This window comes from Atta cephalotes (assembly GCF_000143395.1).
Source record: "Atta cephalotes unplaced genomic scaffold scaffold00020, whole genome shotgun sequence".
NCBI lineage: Eukaryota > Metazoa > Arthropoda > Insecta > Hymenoptera > Formicidae > Atta > Atta cephalotes.
In genome coordinates, this window is record NW_012130084.1 from 479,594 (window position 1) to 490,445 (window position 10,852).

General features: G+C 41.9%; 1 protein-coding gene across 1 annotated transcript in view; it reads left to right on the forward strand.

Annotated features, from left to right (window-relative positions):
- Positions 1-9,302, forward strand: part of LOC105619227 (serine/threonine-protein kinase tousled-like 2) — a 49,735-nt gene extending 40,433 nt beyond the window's left edge. The window contains exons 3-15 of the mRNA XM_012200751.1: positions 4,506-4,596; positions 4,864-5,126; positions 5,213-5,446; positions 6,656-6,748; positions 6,939-7,400; positions 7,480-7,683; positions 7,769-7,860; positions 7,999-8,146; positions 8,260-8,371; positions 8,481-8,619; positions 8,707-8,818; positions 8,902-9,009; positions 9,090-9,302. Coding sequence (XP_012056141.1) covers positions 4,506-4,596; positions 4,864-5,126; positions 5,213-5,446; positions 6,656-6,748; positions 6,939-7,400; positions 7,480-7,683; positions 7,769-7,860; positions 7,999-8,146; positions 8,260-8,371; positions 8,481-8,619; positions 8,707-8,818; positions 8,902-9,009; positions 9,090-9,302 — 2,271 coding nt within the window. The remainder of the gene's footprint in view (positions 1-4,505; positions 4,597-4,863; positions 5,127-5,212; positions 5,447-6,655; positions 6,749-6,938; positions 7,401-7,479; positions 7,684-7,768; positions 7,861-7,998; positions 8,147-8,259; positions 8,372-8,480; positions 8,620-8,706; positions 8,819-8,901; positions 9,010-9,089) is intronic.
- The last annotated feature ends 1,550 nt before the right edge of the window (positions 9,303-10,852 follow it).

Consider the following 10,852-nt stretch of genomic DNA (forward strand, 5'->3'; position numbering starts at 1 on the left):
GTCCCCGTCCCTCCCTCCTCCTCTCTCTCTCTCTCTCTCTCTCTCTCTCTCTCTCTCTCTCTCTCTCTCTCTCGCCCGCTGTCTCTCTTTCCTTTCCTCTCTCGTTCGCTTGTACACTGTACCAAAGTGTCCCTCTTTCTCTCTGACTCTCTGTTGTGTGATGCGGGGCGGTAGCGGCACCGCGGGGAGAGAAGTGGGAGGGAGGTTGCACCTTTTGCCGCATCTCGGAATCTCGCGCGTTGCTCATTTGCCGTACATAGAGAGGAGTGAGAAAGGGAGGGAGGGAGGGAGGGGGAGAGAGAGAGAAAGAGAGAAATAGCAGCAGAGCGACGAAGAGAAAGAGAGAGGGACGAAGGGACGAGGGAGAAAGGAGAAAGAGATAGAGAGAAACCTCTCTCGGGGCTAGGTAGTAGTATGCGAGAGCGGCGGCGGCACGGTGGTCGGACAGTTCCAGTTCCGTTTCGATTAGGCGAGTCCACGCGCGCCGGGTTTTTGGCTCGCGCTCTCATAACGCACCGTGCGCGAAGCGCAGGAAAGAGAGAAGGAGCGGGTATATACGCGCGTAATGCCGCTCGTTGTTGTGTCCATTGACGTCGCACAGTACGGCTGCGATTGCTGCCGTCGCTGTTGCCGTTGCTGGTTCCGTTGCTGATGCCACCGTCTCCGCTGTTTACTCGGCGCGCCAGCCGCACGCCAACATTTACGAGCACATCCAGGAGTAAACGGACCTCGTGCGGCGAAGCGCGAGAGAGACGGAGAAAGAGAGAGAAAGAGAGAGGAGCGAGAGAAGAGCCCCGTCTCGTAGACGTACAACGCTCTACGAGACGCGATTCGGTCTTACGTACCACTCGACCACGGTGCGTTCGTGAACAGACCGACCTCGCGGTTATGGCCACGCCAGGGCCAGGTCGCCAGGGTTACAGGCGTGCATTGTAAAAGTCCTAGATGCCCCGATTTACCGGGTTCGCACATACGTACGTATATACGTCAATCTTCTACCTATGCACGAATCGCTCCATATACGTTTTTACACGCATGTAGTCTACATACGTACGGTTTATCTTACACACATACACAACCATTTCGCGCATCTGTGTGCGCGATCGTACATAACACTGTGCCTCATCCGTCTCGACGTTGTAATGACAGCGGAGAGAGAAAGGTTGCGTTTAGCAGAAAAAAAACAGCTTTGTAAGTGTCGTAAGATTCTTTAATGCGATTCGTTTATATACTTGGATCCAGAGGAGAACTAGGAGCAAGACCAATTGTACCGAAGAATTTTACAACAGTTGCAAAGTTGCTTTTTCTGTTGAACGTAGTCAATGAGACAAGATACATCGTCTCTCGCTCTCTCTTTCTTCTCATTCTCTCTTTATTTCTCTTTGCCGGCCCTCTAGCCCAGTTCCGGGCACGGCCACTGATCCATCGATAAGGAAGTTTGCTGTCCTCTCCCGCGGTGAATTTGTTCATGCCGGTCGTGCACGATACGCGAGGAATCCGCGGGATCGAGCATCTCGTTGTCGCATAGTCTCGGGGTCGAGAGGCGCGTTAGTTACACTACCGGTCACGTGACCGAGCTACCTGCGAGACGGCGCGAATTACGGGCTTGGGGAAGTAAAACATAAGATTTGACGTGGAAATACCTGAAATTGTATACGATGTTTACATTGCGATTTAGACCCTCGTGTCTAACTCTTGTATTTCTTTGTATATCAGCTTGGTAAATTGACTTGACTGTTATCGTTCCTTCTTTTTTATTCTTTCGCGTCAAACGTCAGATACATTCATCGTTATGGCGGTCGACGTGTCATCGATGAAAAAAGGATTACGTGTAATTTTCTGTAAGAGCCTAGCGTGAGTTTCTAAAAAGTAAAATATTACGCATTTATCTTCCTTCGAATCGATCTCAAGTATCACGCCGCTCGAATACGTCATGACTTTATAAAATCATAGAAATAGAAAAAAAAAGATAAGTTATTGGTCATTGTTTAGTAATCTAATTTTGCTAAACAAGATCGTTGCAAGAAAAAAATCAATTTCACTGCGGTGAATTAAGTAAGCGATATTCGTTTCTGTTCTTCACATAGGAGGACTTGCTCCTCATAAGTCTCACGTGCGTTTTCTTTCTCCTAGTCTGCGCCGAGATATAAATAAGATAAAACAGTCTCTCTCGGAATAGCGCCACGACAAAAATAAAAGCATCATCAATCTAAGTAGATCGCCGTGCAAAGTTGACGCACAGTAAGAAGTGCGTAACTAATCGGATCAATTAAATCAGACTAGATTTTTCGACGATTCACGTCAAGCAAGAATGGGTAAGCCAGTCGTCGCTGCTCTCGCATAACTTCAGTACATACCGGTAGACCGCGCGATATTCAAACGTAAAAATAAATCTTTCTAGATGGCCGTCGAAATGATTTTAAATAAGAAATATGTAATTGCCGTACTATAATATTTAGTTGCATAGACACCATTTAGCGAACAGAGTTGCCATAAAATTAGAAATGATAACGATTAGGAAAATCAATTAAGATTCAGGGAATTTTGCAAAATTTTCTAGAAAATTAAAATTCTTGGTTTTAAAGAAATTTAACATTGGTACATCATATTTATGCAGTTTTGGAATATTGTCAACTTAAAAAATTAAATGCAAACAGTGTCAGCAACGTTAATAGTAATTTGCTCTCTCAAGAAAATATTTAATAATTTCCAAATCAGGATGAAATCACAAAGAATGTCAAAATATTATTGAAAGTCGGGAAAAATCATGAAAATTTTTCTAGAAATCGGAGAAAGGTTATAGAATTTTAGGAATTTGTAGCAACTCTGCGAAATTTCACATAATAGACGTTGAGTTTCTCGTGGCTCTTCGTTTGATTTCGCGTCGACAGATCGATGACGGGCTATTCGCGATAATTAATTCGGAGGGAGGAAGGGAGGGGAGAGGGATGGATATGAAAGCGTGTAGTGACGTATCGTTCGTGGCCGTTCGGGAGCGAGAGAAAAATGAGCCCCTAGGGAGGAAGAGAGAAGGTGACGCACGCGTAGGTGCGTAATTTATCGCTACGCGGGACGCGCAACGGCCGCACGACGACGTCACACTTTGCGCGCCGCGCTGTACAGCCGGCCAGAATGACGTAGCGTGTCGTCGCTCTCTTCTCTCGCTTATCTGGTGCTGTTAATCGAAGAGGCGCAGCGCGTCCCGTCCCTCCGCGGCGACCGCCTCGCCGACGCCGCTGTTGTCGCCGGTGGCCGTGGATGATGCCGTTTATACGAAAATATGCGCGCGCGAGAGAGAGAGAGCCCAAGTTAAAAACCACGGCCTCGGCCCCGTGCCGTAGGGAGTTCAGAAGCGCAACGTAGTGAGTAAAACTGCCCCCTCGTGGTGTGCGCCCGCGGTTACCGATCATCGTCCATGCACTTCTCGAATCGTGCGCGCCGTTCGTACCTCCTACCCCGCGCGGCCGTTATCCTAACCTTCCTCCTGGCCTCCCCTCCCTCTCTCCCTCCCTTCCTTCCTCCATCCATGCCGTCGCCGTTTGCCCTCCCTTCCCGTCCCACACGCGCTCGTTGCCCCTTAGAACCTCCGTCGCCCTTCCGCTCCCTCCCTCCCTCCCTCTCTCTTTCCCGCCCGCCCTCCTGCCTTCCCGCTGCTCTAAGGTCCTCCATTTTGTCGTGATTCCTCTAGCTCTAAACGTATATCGGACATTTCCCTTACACGCCGCCGCCACCACTCACGGCAGGAACGCGCGTGAAAATTCCGTTTGCCGTTGACAGACCGCCAATCGGCCCCGGACGGCGCGATTACTATGGGACTTCACCATAGGTCGTCCTGGAAGGTGTCGGTCTCTCTTTCTCTAACGTTTTAACTCTGTTTCTCTCTCTCCAGCCGCAGTTTATTCCTTCTCTCTTTTTATGTGCTACCATTCTTTTCTCCTTTTCTCTTGTTTTTTCTCACTCGCACGCATTCTCTCTCTGTCTCTCTCTTTCGTTTCTCTTTTCTCGCCCCTCCATGCACCGTCCGGCGCCCCTCATCCCACCCCTTTTTCTCCGCTCCATAAGTCTTTCTCTATCCTTCCAGGTTTGTTCCCCCTAGTATAAATTGTGTCTTTTTAATAACACGCGATTCTCTCGAAGCGTCGTACGCCGGTTTTCGCCGTTTGCGAAGCGTAACCTCTCTCGCACGGCGCTCGAGAGGGATCATTGAAGCCGCCTCTCTCTCGCCGTGTTTCGCATTCGTCGTTCTCGTTCTCGTACCCGTCGTTGTCATCGCTATCGTTCGTGGTCGGTCTCGTACGCCACTTTGGCTTCGCCGTACGACTCGTCATTACTATGTGGCGGCGACGTGCCTTACATTCGATAACGGTTGAATCGCCCAGGCGCTCTTCGTGACTATAGTCCGTCACTACTTGGTTCGTTGCATTATTTCTTTTCTCTTGTGTGCTGTTTTCACCACTCGACCAAAGCTCGCAGTATATTTTACATCGCCCGTCTTCTGCTTTCAGATGTCTGCTGGGTCACAAATTCAGATGGCACCCCAAACAACCGTAAACTCTGGTCAGACAGTTCATAGTCAAGACTCGAACATGAGCACTGGTAAGTCAGATTCGTTCTTTGATATTGATACGCATTTAACAGGAGTTTTGCTTGAAATATCTGAATGCTTTCTGCACATCCTAATCTTCTGAGCAACTATCTTCGAGAATAAAGTCTTGTGCATCTGGGAATATTCTCTCCAAATATTCTTTGAATGTTTTCAAATAAAGGCAATTCTTTGATTTATTATTATTATTCTTATTGATATCAAAATTTAAAAAGATGTACTTTTTATAGTCATTTTGACAATGGATTATAATTCTGTAGGCTCATCGCATAGTGATAAGGAGGTGGATGCAAACACTCCGGAAAAAGTACCACGGACTACTTCTGAGAGGAAAAGAAAACGTAAAGCCGATGATGGAGGTGGAGGTGTCGCAGGTGGCTCTGTAGCTAGTAAGGGCGCTAGATCAGTTGCTGCTCTTGATAATAAGAAGATCAATGAGTATTTTCCAAAGCATCATCTGGGCAGTAGCCCTATTCGGCACGGTGGAGCTAAGAGCCCTTCCCCTCAACAGGGTTATCCTATGGTAAGATTATGTCATATAAATGTAAACGTTCATCAAAAATGGTCTCATAGTATTTTGTGATGTAACGTATGTTTCCTCGCTAACAGTATCCACCATCACCACAACAGTTACTTTCGCCACAAGTAACAACACCTAATTCTTCGGTGGCGGAATTCTCTTCATTGATGCAGCCACCGAGACCTCATCCTCAACCTCCACCACCTCCTCCACCAGCTTCATCGCAACCTGCAGGCTCTATGGTCAGCAAGCAGGTGCAGGTAAGGCCTACCAACCTCAATAGGACAAGCCAGGTCAGGCAAGCGAAGACTAACACCCCAAATGTAAGCAAAATTCGGTAATATCTGCAAGCATTTTATAAGAAACGTCCCACAGTTTGTATTTGTGTCTTTTTACTGCAACATAGTCAGCAATGCTGAATACATTATAAGAATACATAAGCTTATACGTTTCCGAAATGTTTTCATTGTTAATATAATAAAATATAGCAACTCTACCACACTGTGTTGTAAATAGATATAATAATAAAGCTGCCACTGTCATTCCTAACATGAAAATATACCGATAAAAATATAGAATTACTGTTTAATAAAAATTTATCTGTTAGAAGTATTATCTTCCTAAAGATTTGTGGATTAATTTTTTGTGCAAAAACAAAACGGTAAAAGCGAAAGTGATATAAATAACATAGAGTGGACAGATTAGTAAAAATTAATTTTTTGTATTTAAGAATTGTTTGTTTGTGATCTATGTACAACGTAGGTAGATTAGATTTTTCATATGCATTTATGATCTTGTGATGGGCATTTCTTGTCAAATGTTTTCAGTCAAATCAGCTAATCTTTGGCCAAATTGTAGCACTGTATACATTTGTTATTATACAAATACAGGCTATCTTGTAGTGCCATCGTTTATGTTATAAGATACTTGTTTTAAGAATTCTAATATGTTTGAAAATAAAAAATATCATACTGTATTTGTAAACAATACTCGAATTGTGAGTGTTGTCAAAGACATATTTTATTGCTTTGTATCTTTATTTCTTTGGATTCATTGAACATTGCATTTAAGTTCTAATGAGTCCAATATCGTTTAACTGTTCCAAGAAATCTATTAATAATTTTGTTGGGGTTATATATCTATATATTGGCGTTTGTATGAGAGCATTTTATACATGCGTACATTTTTGGTGTTTTCCTTGCTGCCTGTGTGACCCTCAGTTCCATTAGCGTTTGTTCACGTTGCCTAAGTTTTGCTCACTAATTTATTTTCTATAACAAAGAGAAAGTCAGTCGTAGTGAAATATAGACATGATTACATTACGTAATTAAACAGATAGTTAATAGAACACCAAATATAGACGTTGTATACTTACCGTGTAACTTTGTTAATTTATTTAACAAATTATTTCTCATGTTATGCACTTCTGCGTGTAGCAAGGTATCCAGTATTTTTGAATAATGCTGACAAATGTATCAGATGTTACGGTAACATGTTTCATTTTTCGTAAAATTATACAAATTGCATTCCAGACAGAACTTACTTGCCAGAGGATACAGGAATTTGAAACTCAAGCCTCTTCAGACTTAGAATTACGTAACAATAAAATTGATGAGTTAAATAGGGTAAGTGCAGGGCGTGATTATGATAATTTATTTATGCAAATCTCTCTCTCTCTCTATATATATATATATATATATACTGCTCTTTAGATCACATAAAACACTCACATAATCTAAAATTTATTGTATAAGCGAGAGCTGTGCTGGGTATCTTGACGATAGCAAATTAATCTAGCGTCTTTGAATTTTACAGACAACGGATGAACTTAGGCATCAAATCGCTAATCAACAGAAAGTGCTTGAGCAGCACAAATCACATATAAATAAGTGTATAGACGTTGTAAAGAAGTTATTAAAAGAAAAATCAAACATAGAAAAAAAGGAGGCTAGGCAGAAGTGTATGCAAAATAGACTGAGGTTGGGTCAATTTGTGACGCAAAGGGTGGGTGCGACGTTTCAAGAGAACTGGACCGACGGTTATGCATTTCACGAGCTTGCACGACGGCAAGAAGAGATAGCAACGGAACGAGAGGAGATCGACAAACAGAAGAAGCTGCTACTTAAGAAGAGGCCGTCGAACAGCGAGACAGGCAGGAAACGTAGTCAACCACAACCCTCCTTGCATAATGGTACTGAGGCGACGTTTTTGAAGCCAGATGCAGTACCTGGGTCGTATACGTGGCAGGAGTATTATGAAGCTGACGAAATACTCAAGGTATCAATATTTTGCGACTACACTTTTCATAAATGTTCGATTTTTCAACATTTTTAAGCCTTGCGATGTGTACTTCCAGTTGAGGCAAAGTGCGTTGAAAAAGGAAGACGCAGATTTGCAACTAGAAATGGAAAAGCTCGAAAGGGAGCGAAATTTACACATTAGAGAGTTAAAGCGTATTCATAACGAGGACCAATCGAGATTTAACTCTCATCCTGTTTTGAATGAGCGGTATCTCTTATTAATGTTATTAGGAAAAGGCGGTTTCAGTGAAGTGCATAAGGTAACGAAATATTTCTATTTCTTGCTTTCGTTAGCCATTAATTTATAAATATACAAAAAAATATTGTTCTTTTTTTCACGTATAGGCATTTGACTTAAAAGAGCAACGGTACGTGGCTTGTAAGGTGCATCAATTAAATAAAGACTGGAAAGAAGACAAGAAGGCTAATTACATAAAGTAAGTTTTCTTAAGTTTCCTCTTCTGTCGATATTAATTTATTATAACTGATAATTAATATAAAGATATTTTAATAACAACACGATCTAGTTCCTCTCAAGAAGGATGTTTCTACTTGTTTTTTTTTTGTTACAACAGACATGCATTGCGAGAATATAATATACACAAAGCACTTGATCATCCTCGAGTCGTAAAATTGTACGACGTATTTGAAATTGATGCCAATTCCTTTTGTACTGTTCTGGAATATTGTGATGGCCATGATTTAGATTTTTACCTCAAACAGGTAAGCGTTCAATTGTCACTTGATGCGAATTTTCTATGTTAATGATTATATTATAGATTGTAATATAAATTTTCATTATTTTCGAACTGTCTTTTTTTTTTAAATTTTTGCAGCATAAGACTATACCCGAAAGAGAAGCGAGATCTATTGTTATGCAAGTCGTATCGGCATTAAAATACCTCAATGAAATAAAACCCCCAGTCATACATTACGATCTGAAACCAGGTAAATATTACTTGGCAAATACAATAGTCATTAACGAAGACTTTTATAATGAGGATTATTTTTATACGCAAGTAAGTATGATTTCATTACTTGGTGCTCCCGTTTGCAGGTAACATCCTGTTAACCGAAGGCAATGTGTGCGGTGAAATAAAAATCACGGATTTCGGTTTAAGTAAAGTAATGGACGAGGAAAATTATAATCCGGATCACGGAATGGATCTAACGTCCCAAGGAGCGGGTACTTATTGGTATGTATTTTCTCTTAAATTATTTTATCATGTTATTCGTTAATTATTAATGGAGATTACAAACTTGTACTTTTGCATTTATTATAGGTATCTACCTCCTGAATGCTTCGTCATTGGCAAAAATCCTCCTAAAATATCGTCCAAGGTTGACGTATGGAGCGTAGGAGTTATATTTTATCAATGTCTATACGGTAAAAAGGTATTTATCGCATATATCTCACAAAATTTCATTTATCGCGAATATAATAAAACATGTGTATTTAAAAAAAATTATTTTTGTAGCCTTTTGGTCACAATCAATCGCAAGCCACTATTTTAGAGGAGAATACGATACTAAAAGCCACCGAAGTCCAGTTCGCGAATAAACCAACCGTCAGTAACGAAGCAAAGGTAAGATCGTCAGTGAGAAAAAAAAATGATGAAAATCGAAATTGAGAGCCATTTTATAATGCGATGATTTATTGTTACAGAGTTTCATAAGAAGTTGCCTAGCGTACAGAAAGGAGGAACGTATAGACGTACTGACACTAGCTAGACACGAATACCTGCAACCCCCAGTGCCAAAACATGGCCGCCAAGCGAACAGCCAGCAACAGCAGCAACAACAACAGATCCAGCAGCAGCAACAAAGCTCGTTCAATATCGGCATGTTTAGTGGTATGAACGCGTCGAGCAGTTCGTAGTGGAGAGGAAGGACTAAGGACAAAATCCTCGATATATACCAATACATGCCAAATCTTGAGCGCTCGGACTGTGTACACCATCTCATCTTAGGGAAATAACGATTGCTATAACCAATTGTAAATACTAAAACCGGATACTATCATCGTCACCAACCACCATCACTACTTACCACCCATCACCACCACCACAATTATTATCACATCTACCACCGCCATCACCACACCATCACAACTATACTTACAGGATCGACTACATAGGACATTGCAAGAGAGATGCGAGACTGGTCACCCGCAAGTCCAGGAGCTTGCGTCTTTCTACAAGCCACGCCACATTATTCAGCATGACAAGAAACAATGTTGTGTTCGTAAATATTCAATTGTATTATCGTTCCTTGTATCAAACAGTGCGATGACTTGATAATAGTGTTTAAAAGAAACAAGAGAGCGAGAGAGAACGAACGAGCGTGCGAACGAGAAAATAACATGTGATAAGTCATTACGAGATAAAAGTGACGTCTAGAATAAGAGGGGAGGGGGAAATAGAGCATGTATGAAAGAGAGAAAGAGAGCGCAAGAGCGTCAAGTAAAACGAGAAAATAAAGTAAAATGAATTTTTTTTCGATGGAAGCAAAATAAAGTTGATGAGATAAAGGAAGCAACGAAGAATAGGAGAAAAAAGTAGGAAGAAGTCGAGAAAAGCAATCGGAGCAATCGCTTTCACGGAGATGACGTTTCTCTCTCCCAGCGTTTTAGTGTGCGTGAGCGAACGATAGAGGATTGTTAAAATTAGTGTGAGTGTATATATTTATACTATATATATAAATATATATATATATATATAAACTAATAAATTCGACATAATATATATATATGGTGTAAAAAGAACGACGACAAGCATTGACAGTGGGAAGACAACTGTGGTGGCTCTATCCTCGCATGACCTCCGGCGCCGGTACCGGCATTCCATGAATGCTCGGCCTGTGCATCATGTTACTTTATTCGAATATTAACATTATTACCTGTATCATGACTAATAACGGTTAACATACACGCGCATCCACGCCCACATACGAAAACACATACACGACACGAGTACACGAAGGAGATTTGATTGGTTGTTCCTATTCTGAGACGAGAGTGGGCTTTATCTATAATGCCGGAACGATAGTCCGATAGAGAGCGAAGTGAGAATCGCATAGAGAAAACGAGAGAGAGAGAGAGAGAGAGAGAGGTGTGTGTGTGTGTGTGTGTGTGTGTGTGTGTGTGAGAGAGTCGCGATGTGCTCCCAAAGTGAATAAAAAAAAAGCATCGTAGTCCACCACTTATCATCACCACTTGTAAAACCCGTTCTCACGCGTGTATAGTTTAAAACCCCGTGTCGATTCGCTGTAACGAAGCCACGCATTACGTTTTTCCTCCTTCACTCTTCCTCCTTTTTCTTTTCTCTTCTCTTTTCTCTCTCTTTTTTTCTCTAAAATTAGAGAGATAGAGAAAAGGAGAGCGAGAGAAAGAGAGAGAGAGAGAGAAAGCGCGGATCCAAATATGTGTAC